The 20324-nt window shown below is 33.4% G+C and overlaps 8 protein-coding genes across 12 annotated transcripts in view; 2 read left to right on the top strand and 6 right to left on the bottom strand.

Moving 5' to 3' along the window:
• The window catches only part of LOC126850585 (tektin-3-like), a 3689-nt gene extending 1940 nt beyond the window's left edge, over positions 1–1749 (bottom strand). The window contains exons 1-5 of the mRNA XM_050593729.1: positions 1702–1749; positions 1334–1488; positions 693–944; positions 242–456; positions 1–83 (exon numbers count right to left, since the gene is read on the bottom strand). The exon at positions 1–83 is cut by the window's left edge and continues 27 nt beyond it. Of these exons, the coding sequence (XP_050449686.1) occupies positions 1–83; positions 242–456; positions 693–944; positions 1334–1488; positions 1702–1749 (753 nt within the window). The remainder of the gene's footprint in view (positions 84–241; positions 457–692; positions 945–1333; positions 1489–1701) is intronic.
• A 383-nt stretch (positions 1750–2132) lies between these two features.
• Positions 2133–4708, top strand: LOC126850320 (uncharacterized). Of its 2 annotated transcripts, XM_050593191.1 has the most exons (4): positions 2133–2526; positions 2661–2969; positions 3168–3735; positions 4563–4708. In XM_050593191.1, the coding sequence occupies exons 1-3, from the start codon at positions 2245–2247 to the stop codon at positions 3693–3695; spliced, it is 1119 nt and encodes a 372-aa protein (XP_050449148.1). In that variant the 5' UTR covers positions 2133–2244; the 3' UTR covers positions 3696–3735; positions 4563–4708. The 2 variants fall into 2 exon arrangements, with proteins under 2 accessions (XP_050449148.1, XP_050449147.1); XM_050593190.1 differs by lacking the exon at positions 4563–4708 and having other exon boundaries at positions 3168–4529.
• On the bottom strand, positions 4229–7595 carry LOC126850268 (heparanase-like). The gene is made up of 6 exons (XM_050593093.1): positions 7268–7595; positions 6542–6858; positions 6122–6368; positions 5665–6024; positions 4950–5397; positions 4229–4712 (listed from the first exon to the last, which is right to left on the bottom strand). Exons 1-6 carry the CDS (start codon positions 7521–7523, stop codon positions 4553–4555), a joined length of 1788 nt encoding a protein of 595 aa, XP_050449050.1. The 5' UTR covers positions 7524–7595; the 3' UTR covers positions 4229–4552.
• Positions 7596–7923: 328 nt separating this feature from the next.
• LOC126850584 (uncharacterized) lies at positions 7924–9442 on the bottom strand. The gene is made up of 3 exons (XM_050593728.1): positions 9041–9442; positions 8516–8732; positions 7924–8313 (listed from the first exon to the last, which is right to left on the bottom strand). The coding sequence occupies exons 1-3, from the start codon at positions 9164–9166 to the stop codon at positions 8015–8017; spliced, it is 642 nt and encodes a 213-aa protein (XP_050449685.1). The 5' UTR covers positions 9167–9442; the 3' UTR covers positions 7924–8014.
• Positions 9443–9630: 188 nt separating this feature from the next.
• LOC126850236 (bromodomain-containing protein 8) lies at positions 9631–14127 on the bottom strand. 2 transcript variants are annotated; one of them, XM_050593003.1, is made up of 4 exons: positions 13968–14127; positions 11664–13661; positions 10411–11609; positions 9634–10087 (listed from the first exon to the last, which is right to left on the bottom strand). In XM_050593003.1, exons 1-4 carry the CDS (start codon positions 13984–13986, stop codon positions 9911–9913), a joined length of 3393 nt encoding a protein of 1130 aa, XP_050448960.1. In that variant the 5' UTR covers positions 13987–14127; the 3' UTR covers positions 9634–9910. The 2 variants fall into 2 exon arrangements, with proteins under 2 accessions (XP_050448958.1, XP_050448960.1); XM_050593001.1 differs by having other exon boundaries at positions 9631–10087; positions 10411–13661.
• Positions 14128–14425: 298 nt separating this feature from the next.
• LOC126850344 (tetraspanin-33-like) lies at positions 14426–17641 on the top strand. Its single transcript, XM_050593226.1, has 5 exons — positions 14426–14877; positions 15193–15396; positions 15472–15645; positions 15760–15891; positions 16038–17641. The coding sequence occupies exons 1-5, from the start codon at positions 14788–14790 to the stop codon at positions 16272–16274; spliced, it is 837 nt and encodes a 278-aa protein (XP_050449183.1). The 5' UTR covers positions 14426–14787; the 3' UTR covers positions 16275–17641.
• Positions 17642–17970: 329 nt separating this feature from the next.
• On the bottom strand, positions 17971–19021 carry LOC126850348 (AN1-type zinc finger protein 1-like). Its single transcript, XM_050593233.1, has 2 exons — positions 18599–19021; positions 17971–18507 (listed from the first exon to the last, which is right to left on the bottom strand). The coding sequence occupies exons 1-2, from the start codon at positions 19019–19021 to the stop codon at positions 18127–18129; spliced, it is 804 nt and encodes a 267-aa protein (XP_050449190.1). The 3' UTR covers positions 17971–18126.
• A 99-nt stretch (positions 19022–19120) lies between these two features.
• LOC126850369 (anaphase-promoting complex subunit 13) lies at positions 19121–19964 on the bottom strand. 3 transcript variants are annotated; one of them, XM_050593275.1, is made up of 2 exons: positions 19707–19964; positions 19121–19383 (listed from the first exon to the last, which is right to left on the bottom strand). In XM_050593275.1, the coding sequence occupies exons 1-2, from the start codon at positions 19873–19875 to the stop codon at positions 19121–19123; spliced, it is 432 nt and encodes a 143-aa protein (XP_050449232.1). In that variant the 5' UTR covers positions 19876–19964. The 3 variants fall into 3 exon arrangements, with proteins under 3 accessions (XP_050449232.1, XP_050449234.1, XP_050449233.1); XM_050593277.1 differs by lacking the exon at positions 19707–19964 and adding an exon at positions 19611–19703; XM_050593276.1 differs by lacking the exon at positions 19707–19964 and adding an exon at positions 19518–19693.
• Positions 19965–20324: the final 360 nt, after the last annotated feature.

Genomic DNA, 20324 nt, shown 5'->3' with positions numbered 1-20324 from the left:
TTCTAATTGATTCTCACAATTTCTTACAATCTCAATTTCTTTCAGCAGAGCAGTTTCAACCTCATCACGAACTAAATCAGTATCTATCAATTGATATGTAAGTCTGTTAGAAGTTACAATTTCTATAGGAACTTAATTCTTATTCGAGAATATATGTTTTTATATCGATTATTTATTTTTAATTGATACATTTAGTGAAATTTAGAGTCTGTTATTATATTCTAATACAAAGCAAAAGTACCTCCTCTTGATTCTCGAAGATAAAGACATTCTTGCGCGATATGTAATTGTCTATCGATATTCTGAATCGCAATTTGCAGATCGTGACGGCACTCCTGCATTTTATTGTCTTCGGTCTTAAATTTTTCCAACTCCGATGCTACTTCGTTCCGCCAACAAGTAATGCCTTCTTCAAGTTTTTGGTCGTTTTCTATTTGTTTCTTTTCATCAGCTTCTCTGAGATAAATAATTAACAGACAGCAACACAGTATAGTTTTTGTATGGAAATACTATTCGATTACATATAATTTATTAAATTTTAATTTTAAAGACAAATTTCAATTCAAAACTTTTTATTAAAAAAATACAGAGACATTAATTTGAAGAAAAATTAATGTTAAAAAACCTGTGGACAGTTTTTTATTTAAAAATAGCTATATTAAATATCGAATTTTGATGAAGATTTCACCTACTTTATTAAGCATTCACTGTCCTTGCGTAATTTTTCGGAATAACACATATTCATATCCGCTTCATTGCAGAGTCTGATTTGATTTTGCTTCCAATCATATGGAGTATATCGCATGTTAAGTGCAGCACGTGCCGCGTGCGAAGGACTACGATCGAAACCAGTTACTAAGTTCGGAAATTTCAAAGGCTTTGTCGTCATTCCATATGGTATGCGACAAGTACCCAACATCAGATTCGTTATGGGTTGTGCAAACCTAGGCAGAATAGATTATCTTTTTTTTTTTAAATAAGAAAAACATTTTTGTCAAAATTTTCTCTGTTGAAATGATGACATAATATATATCTTGAAATTAAATTTACTTTGTATTGATGTATATGGAATCTATTTGTTATATAATACACTTTAATAACTATCATAAGGAAAGGTTAAATTATTAATTTTTAATGTTAATAATTTACATAAATTTTGAATTATTTTTAAATAAATTAATTACATTAAATAATAAGAAATTAAATATATATGATCAAAAATGCTATTTAATTATTTAAAAATCAGTTTTTTATAAAAAAAATAGTGTAAAATGTTTACTAATTCAAAAATTGGAGATATTTTTAATTTTTGGAAATATAAAAAGTTATTTACAAAGGAGCCGCTTCCAGAATTTTGTATCCCAATGTAGGATGCCAAGGATGAGATCTTGAGGTTTTGCGAAATTCTGCAATTCTGACCGAAATTGGAAGATCAGCAGCTTGTTCCATACATGATAGAACACCGATTGTACTCCATGGTTGGAGTTGCTAGAAGGAATAAATTAATATAATAATAAATAAATAATATATATGTTATGTATAAAACAAGCTAGTCGCAAAATTAAAAGTCACTCCTTGAATAAATTTTGTATTTTAAATAAATTTAAGCAATTTTTCATTTATTAATAATCTTGTGTCTAATTTATGTGAATGGCGAATCATATATAAATTAAAATACTATATATACTTAGCGATATTTACAGAATATATAACAGTTTCGGTTCTCTTTTCGCTTTTAACATTAGCCATGATCGTTTACAACAATATCGTAATTTTTTTTATATTCAAAGAAGATATAAACAGATACAATTTTTCTCAAAAGACGTACATATATAACTACTCTGAAATAATCGCTAAATCAAAATTCACAATTTCAAAACGCGATTATCCTGAAATAATTGCTAAACATTAATTACAGCAGGCATTAATAATAATGCCTTCAAAAAAATTTTTTAAATGTATTTATTATTATTATTATTATTATTAGATTCTATATAGAAGATGAATAAGAAAAATCTTCGATGAAAGAAGAGGGAGATTTTTCTTATATCTTTCATCAATTTTCTTTTATCTTACAAGCATGTAGCGTGTTCTTTCAAAATCCGGAAACTTATCGACCACGTGACGCGCATCATATGATCACGAGGTGATAGTCAGGTGCTTCGGAGTGCCTTCTGCTCTTGTTGGTGTGGTGCTCTCCCGATCTGTGCATTTGACTCGACTCGCTCCAAATTCGACTTTACGATGACAGGTAGTGCGAGAAAAGCGAGTTTGCTTCATGCACCACTCCTCGTGTTCATCATCGCCTGTCAATTCGCATTTTCTTATGCCGGTACGCCCGTCGTGATATGGTGCCCGCACAACGAATCGTCCGATCATAATTCGCCGTTGAAAATGGCACGCTCGAATCCACTGCAGAAAATATCGTCAGAGGAATTCGAGGAGATCCTGTCACAGTCGGGTGTGACAGAACCAACGATCGTCGTTGCCGACGAATTGTGCGTCGAGGATCTGAAAAATAACAAGGTTAGAAAACTTGCATTACTTGTCAACTTGTATTCCTCTTGGCTATAATTTCCTGCAAACCTTTTCCAGAAAAAAGAGTAATATATATTATTTACTTTAAGAGATTATGAGATAAAATTGTACGAATGTTATAGGTACTGTCAATCGCCACCAATGGCTCGAAATTATATTATTTCCCGCGTGTTCTCAAGCCGGACACGATCTTTGAAAAGATTTATAGCGACAAACAGATAAGAACGATAGAGGACATAAACGATGATCATGAATTAAATATGGTCTTGAAGGACACTGATTCAAATGATTGCATAGCGCTTACAGGAAAACAATGCCGTTATAGTCAAACTGAACGCATAAAAAGGGAGGCTGCTGGAAACGATACTACAGAGTTTAAGATAAAAACGGACAAAGTTTTGTTCTATTCCAGTAAATCACTGTATTTCACGGTAAAAGTTATTAAATTTAATATTATACAAGTAATTCTATAATAAATTTCAGAAAACTTTAGTCCTTTTTTTAGAATTTTTATATATTCAAAGCAATAAAAAGGAAACAATTTACTAAAAATATTAAGAGAAACATTGATATCAATGAAAACAAATTAAAAATATAATTCTTACATAAATAAAATCTTTTCGTTGCAGGCACCTGAAAACCCAGAAAAGACTTTAGAACTTCCTGCATCCAAAGTAACTGGAGCATCAACTCATGAGAAAGATGATACATTGATTTTAACTATCAAATTTTCCAACATTGATGATATTAACAATCTGATGCTTGATTTCTCTTTCCCAATTAAAAGCATAGGCTATTATACATTAAATAAGATCAGTTATGATATAAACGGCAAAAACGGCATTCTATTGACCAAACGGGATATTAATTTCCCAAAAACGTTTTCTTATCACTGTTCATTAGACACCATCTTTGCTAACGATTCCGTGCGCTTAAGTATCAAGGATATGCAAGTCCAAGTCGGTAATACTACGACGTTCAGCGATGCGTATGATTGTGTTGGTTTCACTAGTATACCAATTTGGACGGGAATATTTGTGACAGCGATACTGGCTTTAATTATGATATGGGCGCTCACTATGATCATGGATATCCGGACAATGGACAGATTCGATGATCCTAAAGGAAAAGCTATCACGATCTCTGCTGCAGAGTAGAGAGATAATAATAATGGAGACATTTCTGCGTAATGCAATTGTAAGTATTACTCGTGCGAAATCTATTATAATATAGATAACATCATGTCATAGTATCTCATATTGATTGTTCGCAATTACAATTGTGTTCTGAACATTTAATTCCCCGATTTGAATGTCATATATTGTTACAAACAAGATTCTATCAAGAGTAGTAATGATATAATACTAAGCAATGAGATAATGCTACTCTTATTATGAAGAACTTTATTCAATGTATAAATATCATTCCGTTGTATGATATCCTTACCTTAATTTCGATATTTATATCATTTAATATTTGCTAGTGTTTATTTATATGATATAATGATTATGAAATACTTGTTAGCATTTAGTATATACTATATCTAGAGAAAAACTTGTAAAATTATTTGAATATATATGAAGATAGCACAATATACACCATATATACCAAATACAGACACAAATAAGAAATGTAAAATGCTAAAGCATATATCAATAGAAAAAAAATTTTGTTTAACCATATGTATCCGCAGATGTGTGCAATATTATTGACTATTATTCATTTGTACAGCTCATTGTAATATTTATTATCTTTGAGAAAAGTGACAAAGTAAAACATCATAAACTAAAAAACTGTTATACAATAGACAGATAAAATTTTAGCTAAGAAAGCGCCTTCAGAAAATGGTACTCATGCTTGTATAAGCAGCTTACTTATTAATAAGAATTTGTAAAAATATGTAATATATAAGCTACAATATATATATAATAAATCTTTAATATAATGTATAAGAAAGATATATACAGAATATAAACGTCGCGTAAAAATGAGATTCGTGACATTCTTTGACAATTCATTCACAGACTGGAATATCGATACCGTGAATTATCATAAATACCATGGAATACGATGGTAAGATCACAGGATGCATAGGATCTAATATTATAGATTGAAATGGCGGTAAATCTCCGTTCGGCTGCAGCTTCAACACTTCGCCATTCAACTTTATCTTGCTAAAAAAAATAAGTGATAATTCTTGTTTTTAAATTTATATTGATTCTCATCTTCTCACTTTGATAAAGCATTTAATACTTTAATTAGATGTTGTTTAAATTTTAGTTTACAATATAATAATTTCTAATATATACAATTAAATATATACAATTTCTTCGTATCAAAAAGTTAAAATTCAGAGAATTATGTATAAACATGTGCTTAATTTAAAAAAAAATTTTTTTCATCTTACATACCTTGATTGAAGATTGTCGGCGGTCAAAGAGTAAAAGAATATCTTCACAATTTTACCAGAGTGTACAAACAATTCTGGAATTTTTATATGAACCGCGATCTTATCTATATTCATTCCATAAATTGTGACAGCCGGCACTCTGGCGATTCGAGCTTCTTTCGGTGTGCAATGCGCGTAAAGTCGCACATAACCGAAATTGTCAGATGTGATGTGTAATTTCAGTACTTTCTCCGATACGAATTGCTTATAAAAGACGCTGACCCACCAATCGGGATTTGGCGTAAGATTCGACGATACCATAGCGTAATCTCCGCCGAATAGTGATTGTCTAGTAACGACGTTCAATCCCGCGCTAGCACTGTAGCCCAATTTATCTAGCCACATAAATCCGGCTACGAATCTGTCGGATAATTCGGGTGCTCCTCCTCCATACGCAGTGCTGGTTTCCGCTGTCAATTATATATCTTTTATATTCTTTATTAAATTTAATTTTTCGCGCTCACTAATCGCAATGCGATTGCGATTCAAAAAAATATGGAACATTTTCTGCAGCCTTAAAATAGTTACATATTCAGAAACAATATATACATATATGTATAATTACTAAAATATAAATGATTTAGGAAAATTATTCTCTGAAAATAGAACTGAAAGTCGAAAAATATTATATATTCAAAGAGAGAACTTCTTTCCTAATTCTAATAAAAAATACATACACAGCCACATAGAAACATTTTTCCCTGATGCAGCGATGAATTCCTCCATGGATTTGATTTGTGCCGGTAACCAATTAAATATGAGAGGATCCACAAAATCTTTAACTACAGCTTCTCGCCCGTTCAGATAATACTGATGCCAAGTGATATAATTCACAGTACTGCTTTGACTTCTTAAAAACATCTCAGCATATTCTTCTCCCATATAACTCTGTTCTCCAACATGATTCACTTCCGGTCCGACAAGGATGCTATCGACGTATCCCGCCTCGTCTAACAATTGTCTCAAACGATCATAATTCTTTGCTAGCTCGTTTGCTGAGATCGTCACGTTGAATACATGTTTAAAGGAATTCGGTTCTGAAGATGTTCGGAATAAATAATCCGAAATTTTACGCGTTATTACACAAATTTTTTTTACAAATATCAACTTTTTGCCTTTGTTATATTTGCTTACCATTTCCCAATTGCCAATCTAAATCCATGGCATGATTCTTAGCAAAGGTAATAATATTTTGCGCATTAGTGTCATTCCAAGATCCATTTGGATTTCTGAGCAACACATTCAGATCAAAGATCATTCGCAACTTGGACTTTACTGCAAAATTGTAGACAGTGAGCAAGTCTGCACCAGAGATGGTAAAATTGCTGATATCTTGGCCATCCACAGGACTGGAAATCTTCTCAGATGAGCTTTGCACAATCTGAATTATGAAATGCATTAAGATAGTAGCAAATTGAGAGTCCAAATAGATTTATAGTAATTAATATCTGGATTTGGAAATTAAATAAAATAGGTAATAGGTAAATGAAATTTCTCTCAATATTATGAATAAGATTATTTTATATTACAAAAGAAATATATTTGCGAACCAACCTGATCCTCATCAAATATCAGACAATCTGCAGATGTTCCACCCACTCTAACATAAGCAGGGCTTAAATGACGGCCCAAGTTGATAAATTTCTCCTGTTCGACGGGCAATTCGTCCATCCTTCGAAGTAAGGATGTGTCGAGACCAAAAGATAGAAACTTGTCGGAAACTATATGTAAGAGAGGTTGTCGTTGATCCAAGTGCAATACATATGTATGGCTTGTTGGAATATATGCATTAGGATTCCATAACGAAAGTATCAACAGTGTCGAACATAGACCCAATACTGTGCAACAGAGAATGAAGCGGATTGTCGAGTCTGCAATAGGAAAAAATTGACATTTATCAGCAAGAAAAAAACATATGAGACTATAAAGAATGAAAAAATTATATGTAAGTGTGAATGCTTTCAAAATGTACTAATATTAGTAATGTACAAAACAGATATACAATAAATAAATTTATAACTTGAGAATCGCATATGATACAAATATACAAATCAAAATATGATCACGTGATTGGAGATTTCCCGGCAAAGATAGCAGCAGCATCGTTCGCCTTACCGGCGACAAAGAAAAGAATGATTCACGTTAATAGAGAAAGAGAAGATATTTATGAGAAAATGTTTCAGATCAAAGCGAGATTTAATGTATATCAAGGAGACCAAGGCAAAAAATCGGATTTTGTTCCATGTATTTTTTCGACACATATCACGAATTGTAACTCACTGCTTTGTATATGGGCATCGTTCAGGTTCTGATACTGATTCTTGCCCCAATTATTGTTCGCGAAGTAGTTCATCGTGATCGAAGAAGTTTCCTCAGGTTTCCCCGGCTTAGTCGGATCAACGTCGCGAATGTCATACGTCAAACGCGCATTCGCCGCTCTTTTTGCGCATTGGCGAACAATTGACAGATCAAATAATCGGAACTTCCGCCTTATATTGAGATAATGGTTGCGTTCCATTTCATGCATAAAGCGCATAGATCATTTGGAAATCTATAATATATGTAACACGAACTAGAGATTTTCAGGCGATCTATGTGCTCAATGCGTGAAACGGAACGCATCCAAAGCGATTGAGGCGAGCATGATAAAAAAAAGAGAAAGAAAGAGAGAAAGAGAGAGAGAGAGAGATGGTTATTCGTATGGTCTCATTTTTCGCACAAAAAAAGAATATGTAAAAACAATTTGCTATATACGAAAACTAAATTAATGAATTAATATCGTGGATTGAGAAAAAAAATTTTGATAATTCTGAAAATTATAAACTAATATTTTTTTAAAAATTAATGAATTAATATCGTAGATTGAAGGAAAAAATTTTGATAATTCTGAAAATTATAAACTAATATTTTTCTTTAAAATATATAATTAGTGACGATTGAGTAAAATAATACATAGAACCTCAGTTATTTTCAAGGCTTACGTTTCTGTAAAAAAGTTTCTTGGCTATAGGTGTAATCACTGGAACGTTACTTATTATTATTGTTAGATGGGCCGCGCATCTTTTGCAATCCGATTTTTTTTCGTATCATTTCGTTCGCTCGTTTACGATGATTTCTGTATGACGAGTTCATCCGATGATATTCACAATGCAAATTAGTTGATTTTTTATTAGAAGTAGATGCAGTTTGACAATCCGGAGAGAATACTTCGTTCATTGTGCAGATTCTTTTCTCGATACTTGTACTCGAATCTTTCTCTGTATTGATAGATTGTAATTTTTTTGTCTTCGGCTTCTGTCGCCGACAACATTTTCGCATTTTGCAAACTGCAGATAATTACATATCGATTCTAAAATTAGCATGTTTGGTTTCCAATTAAACTGCATATTAAAATACGAGGAAAATATTAAATTATTCTCTATATGTACTGTATATATATATGTAACTTTACAACTTTAAAAACTTAAAATAATGATTGATCGGAAAAATATATTCTAATAAAACAATTTTAAAGAAATAAACATATACCTTCCGGCTCTCTCGTACAGATCGAATCGGAGCTAGAATTCGAGGCATTGGGAGCGCAAGATCGGCTTCTGTTCACGGTGCGATTCCTATAGGAAACACTATGCCGACGCTTTTTTCTCGCGGTTAATTTCTGTCGCGATTCCGAGTTGCTCAATTCGTCTTCCGCCCAGAATTGCCGATCGGCATCGTCCGATATCGGTAAAACTGCACCGGAAGACTTTAAATACGCGATTAATGAATAATTTTACAGTTTAGATACAAATGATATGTAATGCTGTTAATTTTAAAAATTAAATTTTGGTCTGATTAATCAAGGTATAATTTTGACTTTTTGAAAAACAAGCAGATCGTCAGATCTACTGCTTTAATGTCATTTGCGATTATCTCCGCAATTTTTATAAAATTTATGAATATGTTTGACATGCAATAATCTCATTCGCGTTTGACATATGATAGAGTTTTTAAATCCTCAATTCATACAATAATCCTCGCTTATATATTTGTTTTCATCGCCACTTTGCTTACAATTTCGCCGAAAGTGTCCGTAAGGCGATTTCTCCTCTTTTCTCTGCTATCAGAGGTACGATATTCATAACCTTCCTCTTCGGAACTACACATCTTTGCGTCTCCCCAAGCGCAATAATAACCCATATTTTAAAGTTACATATGCATACAAGTCACATGCATAAGTTATATTTATATGAACGTGCGATATCGTATTTTACGGTTATTTAAACATACTAGTAAATTTTCATAATATAATCAAATAAACAATTAATCAATTATATACAAAGGAGAGATGTGTAGTGTTTTTTTCGTAATTTGTAGCATTTATGTCAGATTACCGCGCGATCACGTAAATTTGTCGGATGACTGACTTAATATATTCTTAATTTCGTGAAATGCATCAATCTCTTCTTCTGAATCTTTCTTTATTACACGTTTGCAAGAAACATAAATGTACAATAGACATCTCTCTGACAGCAAAAAAAATTTGTTTATATAATACTTATTTTTTCATTTTTCTTAATATCTTTTTAATATTTAAAGATAAAGATAAAGAGATAATAAACAAAAATCAAATTAAAGAAATAATTTTCTAATATTTAAACATTTTATAGCTGTTAGTGTTATCACGTGAATATCGTAGCTTTATAATTAATTATAAAGTAAGAATTAAATCTATCTCATAATAAATTTAAAATAATTATATCACAAACTTCTCTCATGTTTCGTGTACCGCTTATATTATCACAGGCGATACCAATATACTTCTCAATGCCTGAAACATTTCTTATTTTTTTCTCTTCCACATTACCTTCCTTCATCTCCAATATGTTTGAAATACAAACGCAAATTTTTATATTTCATTTATATAACTTGTTGTAATGTAATCTAATCGTTTTCGGATTTTCTGCGTTTCTTCGAACGCGGACTGTCGGTGTCGTGAGGACTCGGAGTGATGTGACTTCTTTTTCGTTTAATGCTGCTTTCGCTTGCCTCGCTGCTACTGCTTGCAGCAGTTCTGGTCTCCCTTCGAAAGGATCCTTCTCCCGTTACTTGTACTAATATCTAAAAGCACAATCACATAATTAATGATATTCAATATTATACGTGTGTTATTTAAGAAAATATAAGAGATGTGCATCAATAATACAATCTAAAATGCATGTTTTATTTCAGATTACTTCAAAGCATTTCATCTTTTTATATCTTTATTTAAAAATATTTTCGCTTGTACTGTGTATATGAAATAGCTTTTTTTCTTATTGCTAATCTTCTCTATACTTCATATATATTCTCTATACTTCATATGTTTTTAAATAATCCGTTTAGATATAATTGTTAATAAAAACAATATCACATATATGATTAAGAAACAGTATATTTTTTACCTGCATATGCTGCAAGCACTCTTCTTGCATCGAAACTGCCATTTTATAGATAAACGTATCATGTTTGTTGTACATAATGGCGTTCTGAAACATAAGCATGACATCCCTCTGAAAGTGCATGGTCGATCTAATCGTGCCGTTGTCAATGTTTTTCTTGATAGTTGATAGATCCATTGGTCGAAAGATCACTGAATGATATCCAGGCGCTTGGTCCTCCGTGATCGGTCTGAGAAATACCGACGCGTATTTGTGTGTGGCCAAACGATTGTAGACAAGCATAACCGCTTTCTTCCAGGCACGATAATCTGCGCCCTCGCCCGTGCTCTCGTTCTCCGGTTCACTATCCACAGTAATGTTTTGCTTCTTGGAGTATGTTTTCATCGCTCGTCCGCCACTCAGTTTACTTAACGAAGGTTCCTCTTCGTCCAATTCCGCGTGTTCTTCCGTGGATTCTATTTCCTTCTTTATGTTCTGTTCGCCCTCCATGTTCTTCATGGTGTCCTCTTTTTCTTGTTTTATCTCTACAATTATTTCCTTTTTGTCTTCTTCCGGAGGAAGCGGGCTCTTCGGGCAAAATGCACTATTAGTAGTATCTATTTCGCTTTCGGTTTTTGATTCCTCGGGTTTAACTTCTGCGCTCTCAATATTCTCAATATTAGTCACGTTTGCGTCGACTATTGCAATTTCTATTAGCTCATTCTTGATGCTCTTTACTTCTTCTATTACCACAGGCGAGGTATTCTCAGCTCCTGGGAGAACAACTGGCTCGCTACCGATTTCTTCCTCCTTAATTTCTGCGTTCTGCAAAATGGAACTTGTTGTATCTTCCGAGGAATCCTTGACTTCCTCCTTTTTAAATTCATCCGTATATATCTCCAGTGTTTCCTCGATGGCCTCTTCTTCCTGTGATTTCACTGAGGACTCTTTTTTTACTTCTTCTACTATGGTTTTTTCTTTTATTAGAACCATTGAATCCTCCTTAAATGATTCTGAAGACTCGGTGCTTTCGACCATGTTTTCGATGATCTGCTCTTCCGCCACCGCTTTCTTCTTATTCTCCGAACTCTGACTGCTTTCATCATCTTCCAGAATGAGACTGATATCCTGCGACTTCTCCGTGTCTTCGGTACTAGGTAAATCGTTTGTCACTTCTGAAGAGACGCTGACCACTTCCGTGGATGGTACGTCCTGCTGATCTCCTGTAATTTTCGCCAAATATATTTCTAATTGATCTAATCTTGCATTATCATTACCTTCAGTATCTTCTGGAGACTCCTTCAGCTCTTTGACACTCTCCAATGACTCCTTGTCATCATGCGCGATCACTTCCGTTTCCTCCTCCTTGTCGCCGTCCTCTTCTTCTACCTCTGCTGCCACTACAGTATCCTCCATTGTTTCCTTTGTTTCGTCCAGCAGCTTAGAATCATTCACTTCGACGTTTGAGGACACGGTGTCCATCGATTTTATTTCGATATCTAGTTGTTTTTCTTCCATTGGGATATCCTTGCTATTTTCTTCATCGTTAGTTTCTAGTTCTGGAACAAGTTCCTCGGTCAAAACTATCCTTTCGTCATCACAAGTACTCGGCTCGGATTTTATTTCTTCTGGTGCATTAGATATGATTTCCGTTATTTCCGTGACGATAATTTTGGGTTCTTGTGGTTCTATAGCGACAGTTCCAATGATTTCGGCGATATTCGAAGTACTGGAGTCGATTTCTTCGATCGCCATTTCGCTTCGCGGAGAATCAGACAATGATACAGTCTCGTCTACGTCTCTCGGCTCTGGTTTCGGTTCTATTTTCGGTTCTACTATCGGAATTTCCGCTGTTTGACGGGGCATGCTTGAGAGACTATTGATAACTGCCGTCGATGTCGTCGTTGTCATTGTCGAGGCGCCCGTGTCCCGAGTCTGCGGACTGCCAGTGATCTCTTCTTTGATCAATTCTTCGATGTCACCGATGATCTCGTTTATCTCATCCTTGTCCATTACGTCCGCCATTATGTCCTTGCGTAGTACATCGTCTATGTGATCAATTATTTGCACCATATTCTCCGATACGGGCACATTTGTCGGTGCGGTGACAACTGCAGTGAGCGCCGAAGTCGTCACTACGGCTGCTGATATCGTCGTCGCTGTTGGCACCGTTACCGTTGCCGCGTTCACTACCTCATTCTGAATATTCATCTGGCGAACCTGGGATTGCGGTTGGATCGTTTGCTCAAATTTGTGCATCTCGGTGCTGGCGGTTACAGCCGCGGCTGCTTGCTGTTGTTGTATCTGAGATATAATCCCTACAGAATTGGTTGTTTGCAATTTCGGTAGAGGTCCTCTTTGTGTGGTAGCTGGCATTTCCAGTAGCATAGAAAGCGTGGGTGCGCCGACGGATGGCGGTGATGTTGCGTTCGCACTAGCGATTGCTGTTGAGACCAATTGTTGCAACTGTGGTGACACATTCTGTGTTAATTGGGCATTCAATATTTTCGAATTAGATCCGAGTAAACTTGTGATAGTCGGTGAGGTCACTTGGACAGGAGTGGAAGGGTAGGTCTGTATAGCTTGAGTAGTAGGACTGGGAGATTTCAGCAGACTTGTCAGCAACGGAGATCTACCGCCTCGATTAGTCTTCCTCTCGTCATCGTTCTCTGACGCCGACTCGGATGCGAGTTCTGTCTGCGCCACTTCCATCGTGCCCTCCGCATGTTTGCGAGTTTGACCTGTGATTGAAGACGAGACGGCGGGTGACAAACTCATCTCTTGCTTTTGTTGCTGTTGACGTTTTGTCAACCATGCCATGTGAGCCCGCGCCTTTTGATCCATTTCGCGTTCTTCTTGTTGTATCTCGAGCCACATTTTCTCTAATTTTTCATCGCTTACAGCGCCAGATTTAAGCAAGTTTATATCCGCTTTGAGCCGCAAATATTCTTCCTTCTGGCAGGCTAGAGTTTGATTCAGTTCAGTTATTCTCTCCTGTGTTAATCTTCTGACTATGGATTCACTGGTAGTTTCGCCACTTTCCCGTTTCTTTCGTTTTGGTGTATCGGCATTTTCGAGCAAAGATGCATATTGCATGGCACATGATTTTTGTGAGAACCAATCTGGAGGTCTTAGTGATTCTTTTTCAATAAATGGCTTCAACGATCTGGACACACTTATCCAATTTTGATCTCCAGATTTTAGTACACTTGATGCAAGACACAATTGTTCTCGTATGGTCCATGCATCACAGTTTGCACGCTTAAGTTTTAATCCTAAAATAAAATTTATTTAATTAGATCCAGTTTTCTTTATATATATTAAATAAGAAATTAAATATAAATAACACAGAATAATGATATTCTTTGTTTATGCATATATTATCAAAACTTTATTTTATGCCAAATATTTATTCGTTTTATTAAAGTTTAAGTAGAAAAATAGTTAATAAGATATTTTATAAGTGACAACAGATGTATAAAATCATTTAAAATTGATTTGAGATCAAAACATCCTGTTTACGATGATTGTCTTAACCTATAAATCATGAATATCAAAAACACATCACAAGCTAAACTTACTGTCCTGCATCGACGCCATTGTATCTCCTTTTAAAAATTTGCATAAATTGCTATTATTTTGCAAAATACGCGCTATTTATAAGTTAACAGAGTTGCGAATATAATTTGTTGTATATCCATGCAACTATTTAAAAACACGAAAACATTTCGTTCCATCTAGTTCTACTATCATCTGGAACTGATTTTAGCGCGTTCGAACATGTGGGGATACGTTCAGAAATCCTATCCATGAAATAGAGTAGTTTTCAATTGACCAATCAAGACAAAGAAATCTTTGCTCCTGATTGGTTAATTAAATGCTACTTCCTATGGGTGATATTTTTGAACGCAATCCGAACAGTGCTACCAATTTCTCTATTAGAATCAAATCTTAAAGTTGAGTTTTTTAAGTTCTTTGTAAGTTACCAAGGATTTTATAGAAACTAGCATATTTTAACTTCAAAAATCTTTTAATTTATTACCTCGCAACTTCAATAATCTCATAAATTTAATTTTTTTATTGACATTTTTGGCAATAGAATAAGAAAGTAAAAAAAACATGAGTGTAGAAAGTACAAGAAAAACGAATAGATCTAAATAAATCTACTTGCGTACTGTCATCATGGAACGCGGAACAGCTGATCGCGAGAAACGCGAATACAGGAACGTCACAACGAGAAACATCGTAATGGCGGAACGAGTAAAAGCTGTTGAAGTATGTTGCAACGACACAAGTTGTGTTTTATTGCCGTAGGTTGAAGCAAGGACTGTTGTGCTCGATTGTGTATGCGTTTCGAGGATACTAATCACGTTGTGAAACCTATCGAGTCTGTCAGACACAATGATGAATAATCGCAGGCGGAGCAATAACTTTACATACGTCAGCTCGTGCGTGAAATACATGATCTTTATGTTGAATTTCGTCTTCTGGGTGAGCGATTTCTTCCTAAGATTGTATTTTTGCATTTTTGCAGAACATTTTTTCAATCACGCTGCTTATCTGTAAATATAATTTGCTATTTGTTACTGAGAGATAATAGAAAGATATACAGTCGCTATATTTATGCTTTCATTAATATGAATTAATTTCAATTGTTAGTAAATCTTAGCTAATATATCTCTATTTACTTTTATATTAGAAGAAGAAACTAGTTTATTAAAGATAATACAGAAATGAAGAAGGGCATTATTCAGACAGAAATTATTCAATTAATGTGATAGACAAACATGATGTTTTTTTGTTTAGCTGTTTGGTGGGCTGTTAATCGGTGTAGGTTTGTATGCTTTTTTGGATAAATGGCAAGCAACTGGATCTGTCAGAGTGGAAAACGTTTATGATGTAGTCTTAAACATCTCTTTGGTGATGCTGATAGCCGGTGGTGTCGTCTTTGTCGTTAGTTTTGCAGGATGCGTAGGAGCTCTTCGTGAGAACACATGCCTTCTTAAATTTGTTAGTTTTTTGTACATGAAATAATTCCTCCATATATAAAATATATTTCATTGTTTAACTAAATGACTTTTCTAGTATTCATTATGTCTTCTGGTATTTTTTCTTCTGGAAATGGGTGTGGCAATCGTCGGTTTTGTATTTCCAACCGCATTACAGCCTCTTTTGAAACAATCTTTCACAGATAAAATAATTCAAACGTATAGAGAAGATCCAGATCTACAAAATTTCATTGATTTTGGGCAGCAAGAGGTAAAAATTATGTAGAAAATTATAAGTTATTGAAATAATGTATAAATATATCTCTTATGTTTATATAAATTATTTAATTTTGTATACAAATATTTATAAAATTTTTCATTACAGTTCAAATGTTGCGGTTTAAGCCAAGAGGGATATTTGGATTGGGGAAAGAATGAATATTTTAATTGTACTAGCCCTAGTGTAGAACGTTGCGGCGTCCCTTTCTCTTGTTGCATAAATGCTACCGATATATCTGTATGTACGATATATGTTATGCAGAATAAGAAAGATAGATATATATAATTGAAAAAAATTTTTTAGATTCTTTCAAAACTAAAAAAAAAAAATATTTTTTTTGTACATATATATGCTCAATGTAATGAAATAATTTCAATTTTCAGAGTGGACTTGTAAATATAATGTGTGGCTACAAGGTCCAGATGTTACCAATATCGGAAGCAAGTAAAAAGGTCTGGACTAGTGGATGCATCGAGATCGTGCGTAGTTGGGCGGAACGCAATCTCTACACGATAGCTGGTATCGCTTTAGGTATCGCACTCAGTCAGCTTTTCGTGATTTATCTCGCGAAAACGCTAGAAGGCCAAATCGAATTGCAAAAGTCCCGCTGGCATTCCTGAGCTTGACTTCAGGCCACCTACCGTTACCAGATACATTCTCCGGCCAACAGGCAGGTGGCCAGTAGCGGTCGATCGCGCGGAGCACATGACACAGAGACAAATATAAACGCGCGATTAGTATTGCTCGTCCTTTTTGCGATCTTTTTATACATACTGTGCATTCTGTCCCTCATCAAACTTGTTCTCTATTTCAAGAATTACTTTCACCTGTATGTGAATAAGGGATAATATGTCGTTGATGATCGACGATGTTCTTTGTCAGCTACTACTGAGGATGCGTTTACGCGATCAGGTATCAATTAAGATCTTACATAGAGATTATATACATGCAAGTGCAGAGATGGTGTCCCACGCGTTTACAATCAGCGATAAAATTTTTGTTTTAATATTTAGATCGTACTTTTTTGCTTACATACAATTGTATGATTCAACTTTGTGCTTGCAAAAAAATCAGTGAGTCATATGTCACAAAGCATTTTTGTGAATGCTGTATGAGACACTATTGATGCATTGCTCTGTATATGGAACTGATGACTTAAATGCGCTAAAGACAAAAGTGAGATATTTACCATGATGAACTCTGTAATATGCATTTCGTTAAGCATGTATATTGCATTGCATTATGCGATATTATAAAACAATCTCAATTTTACAGTTACATGTACCGTCTGTTTTTCGAATATAATTTAATTTTTTTTATTAAATTAATTTGTTTGTACCGAATGTATATACATATAAAATATTTTTTGCTTTATTGTTTTTATTTTTTTCCAACAGGATTATCTAAAAAATATTTTTATATATTAAAAAATATTCAGATCTGATTATTTTTTTTTTGCAAGATTTATTTGCAGCAAATAAATTCCGTTATTTTCAGTACTGTTTTTAGTACGATAACATAAAGTTGTTTTAATGGTTAACATTGATGTACTATTAATACGTGATATAGGAACTTATTTTATAGGAATTCAAATATATCGATAATCATATGCACATTTTTATATATTGCTTCCATTATGATATGTGTAGAATATAATGAATTTGAAATTAGAAATATAAATGTCATCTTGTAAATAAATCTTGAAAAATTGATTGCTTCATTAGCTAGATGTGGATCAAGTTATCAAATTTTTGTTTTATATTCTACTTATAAATATTTTTGAACGTGTTTATGATATGTCATAGATTATATACATATACATATATATATACAAATATATAAACAATTTTTACTCTATTTTTTTTTTTTTTTTGTAATTAATGATTACAAGTTGAGTATTACTCTTATTATAAATGGATGCATACACATATTGAACAAAACTTTTCGATAATTATAATGGTTCATTCACTTGTTCTTTTAGTGTGTGCGATGCCATATCTATATTACATAAAATTATAAACAAGCGCACATTTATTTGTACACATTTATATTGCTAATTGATACTTCTTACTATATTAGCATAACTTGTGTATATGAAACAAGGAAACGTCCAGTGCCAAAGTCAGAATATCGTTGTTCTCTTATTTCAAACAAATCTGACAATAATCTGGTATATATAAATGGTTCGTTTAATGCATTTAGATGTCTCTTTATCAAGAATGACTGTAAAACTACTAATATAAAACCTTCTAGTTTGTAATAAATAAGTATTATTCTAAATAATATGTGTTATTTTGCCATCATCAATAAATCAAATTATATTGATAAAAACTTATTATTCCCTATACATCATAAATGAAATAAAGAGCTATCACATACACACTGCTCAATAGTCATACAATTGGGCTATTACTTATATATAATAGATAATTATATATAAGAAATTTTATTATAACAAAATAAGCAACAGATTTATTTATACAATGATGTATCTATAGGTACATTATTAGAATATTCTAGGATAACTCGTTGTCCATCGACAATAGTAGAATTTTCAAATAATTTTATTAAAGGTGTATCCATCTCACCATGTATTAGAGTTCCGTTAGAATGATGGAAGAGTTGTAATTTACTCATATTAGTTGCATTAGTATTAGTGGAAATTTTAAACGTATCTGCCATTGAATCTATACATTTCCCAATTGTCCATTGCATGTTAACAAAGACACCTTTAGATGTACCTATGTGTTTATTTTTAACTGTGAGTGGCAAGTGCACAAGGAAATAACATCTCTCGCTTGTTGGTACATTTTTAGGACCAATTGCAGAACCTTTCACACGCATGAGTTGTACCTATAAATAAAGAAAGAAACATATAAATTTGTAAACAATACTTCTCAGTGTACTAAAAAATACTTTCTTTTTCTAATATAACATATAATACCTTATTTGCCATTGCTGTATTTTTGGATTTCCTCAAGCTATCTGCAATTTGTTGATCAACTTTAGCTTTTGCTTCTGCAAATTGTTTCTTGGGTATTTGCCATTTTTTCAGTTTCTGAGTTTTCTCTGTTTCACTCAACTCCAAGCAACCATGATGCCTGTGTGTCAAGCAAAAGTGCTGTTTACATTTGATACAGGGCATCTCTATCAATGATGTTTCCTTGCAGGACTCTTTAGAGCATTGAAAATTTATTGATTTTCCTATGGGAAGTTTTGCATTCTCCGTATTTAAACATTCGTGTGACACCATATGAAAGTGCTCTTTACAAAAAGTAGCCTGACAATGCTCACACACAAATGGCAAAAAGTCCAATAATTTACAGTCTTTCACTGAACAATGTTTGCCATTCTCTGGAAACTCCATTGTGATACAGCAAGAAAAGTTATCAAGATATATAATATATATATATAGATATAAATAATGTATGATCTACTAATTCTTCAAACACTTGAGCAACGATGTTCAATTGTGCAAAGGTGTCGGGGAATGCAGATGATTGTCACTGAGAGAACTCAAAGCTAGATTGTTCCACTTTTGCTCCAACTCCTTCAATGTCATGTGAGAATCTCCGTTATCACTCTCAGGATCCGGCAATTCAGCCACTGGTGTTGAGATGTCGTCGATAGGTAAGCGTTCCTTGCGCCAGCTCTCATCGATTATGTCTATCAGCCTGCCATCTCCACATACCTGACTATCCATGTCGTTAATGACAATCACACATTTAGCTTTAAGAAAGAAATTATACTTACAATACTATTTCAATTATTTAATAAATTATAGATTGTTTAATGTTGTATCAAAAATGATCACAATTTTAATTAAAAAGTACATCAAATATTTTATACATATATATATATACTTGAGAATTTTTTCGTGAACACAAGTATGAATTGCAATCGTTGATTTCTAAATAATCACTAGGCGATTTTATATTATTTTGGAGTACTCTTACCACCGATCAAAGAATCGTAAGACAAATGCAATTTATTACTTATAAAAAATCTCAAGAATCAGCAAAATTGACAGAATGATATATTGAAATACTTACTGCCACAAAGTATGTAATAAGTAGTAAAGAAAAACTGAGAGGGGCTGCCCCGTTTATTAATGAATAGATTACAGGTTATAGGAGGCGATTGGCGTTTATCGCATCTTAATACACATGTTCGCATGCGCGAGAGATGACAGCATATCTCTCGCTTTCGTGTGCATCTCATTTTTGAAGCAACGAGAAGGAATGCATGCGATTTTCGCGAGATCAAGCTAATCGAGATCGAAAATCGAGATTGCTTTGCGTGTAAATCGCGCAGGTTGATAAATTTGATACTTAAAGTATACGCATTTTTAGAATTACATAACATAAAAGGAAAAAAGAAGAGCATTGTCACATAAGATAGGGGAGTGTAAATTGATACAAAAGATAAATATGTTGAATGAAAAAATTAAAAACTCAATTTTTTAATAACTTCAATAAGATCAAGAAGCTCCCCAATCTTTTGTAACTTTATCGAGAGCGATTTTTTTCGAGTAATATTATTGTTTCAAATGTAAATTGATTCTTCGCGTAATACATTTACCTTGATATTTTAATGTTATATTTTTATGCAGACATACAAAACCAGTGTTTTAACCACAGAGTCATGTTCTTTTGCAATTTTTTTTACTA

Source organism: Cataglyphis hispanica, chromosome 6 (genome assembly GCF_021464435.1).
Source record: "Cataglyphis hispanica isolate Lineage 1 chromosome 6, ULB_Chis1_1.0, whole genome shotgun sequence".
Lineage (NCBI taxonomy): Eukaryota > Metazoa > Arthropoda > Insecta > Hymenoptera > Formicidae > Cataglyphis > Cataglyphis hispanica.
This window is presented reverse-complemented; position numbering and strand designations above follow the sequence as displayed.

Bases quoted from the DNA above. Each gene is read 5' to 3' on its own strand.
- LOC126850320 (XM_050593191.1), top strand. From the start codon at position 2,245: ATGACAGGTAGTGCGAGAAAAGCGAGTTTGCTTCATGCACCACTCCTC. The intron at 2,527-2,660 runs GTTAGAAAACTT...CGAATGTTATAG, and splicing joins AGGATCTGAAAAATAACAAG to GTACTGTCAATCGCCACCAA. The intron at 2,970-3,167 runs GTAAAAGTTATT...TTTTCGTTGCAG, and splicing joins GTAAATCACTGTATTTCACG to GCACCTGAAAACCCAGAAAA.
- LOC126850584 (XM_050593728.1), bottom strand. From the start codon at position 9,166: ATGGGTTATTATTGCGCTTGGGGAGACGCAAAGATGTGTAGTTCCGAA. The intron at 8,733-9,040 runs GTAAGCAAAGTG...GCGTATTTAAAG, and splicing joins CGGACACTTTCGGCGAAATT to TCTTCCGGTGCAGTTTTACC. The intron at 8,314-8,515 runs GTATATGTTTAT...AATTATCTGCAG, and splicing joins CTGTACGAGAGAGCCGGAAG to TTTGCAAAATGCGAAAATGT.
- LOC126850348 (XM_050593233.1), bottom strand. From the start codon at position 19,021: ATGGAGTTTCCAGAGAATGGCAAACATTGTTCAGTGAAAGACTGTAAA. The intron at 18,508-18,598 runs GTATTATATGTT...CTTTATTTATAG, and splicing joins ATACAGCAATGGCAAATAAG to GTACAACTCATGCGTGTGAA.
- LOC126850268 (XM_050593093.1), bottom strand. From the start codon at position 7,523: ATGCGCTTTATGCATGAAATGGAACGCAACCATTATCTCAATATAAGG. The intron at 6,859-7,267 runs GTGAGTTACAAT...TTCCTATTGCAG, and splicing joins CGATGCCCATATACAAAGCA to ACTCGACAATCCGCTTCATT. The intron at 6,369-6,541 runs GTTGGTTCGCAA...TTCATAATTCAG, and splicing joins TGATATTTGATGAGGATCAG to ATTGTGCAAAGCTCATCTGA.
- LOC126850369 (XM_050593275.1), bottom strand. From the start codon at position 19,875: ATGAGATGCACACGAAAGCGAGAGATATGCTGTCATCTCTCGCGCATG. The intron at 19,384-19,706 runs GTAAGTATTTCA...TCTTTCTTAAAG, and splicing joins TTATTACATACTTTGTGGCA to CTAAATGTGTGATTGTCATT.
- LOC126850344 (XM_050593226.1), top strand. From the start codon at position 14,788: ATGATGAATAATCGCAGGCGGAGCAATAACTTTACATACGTCAGCTCG. The intron at 14,878-15,192 runs GTGAGCGATTTC...TTTTTTGTTTAG, and splicing joins TGTTGAATTTCGTCTTCTGG to CTGTTTGGTGGGCTGTTAAT. The intron at 15,397-15,471 runs GTTAGTTTTTTG...TGACTTTTCTAG, and splicing joins ACACATGCCTTCTTAAATTT to TATTCATTATGTCTTCTGGT.
- LOC126850236 (XM_050593001.1), bottom strand. The intron at 10,088-10,410 runs GTAAAAAATATA...TTGTGCTTTTAG, and splicing joins AGTGCTTGCAGCATATGCAG to ATATTAGTACAAGTAACGGG.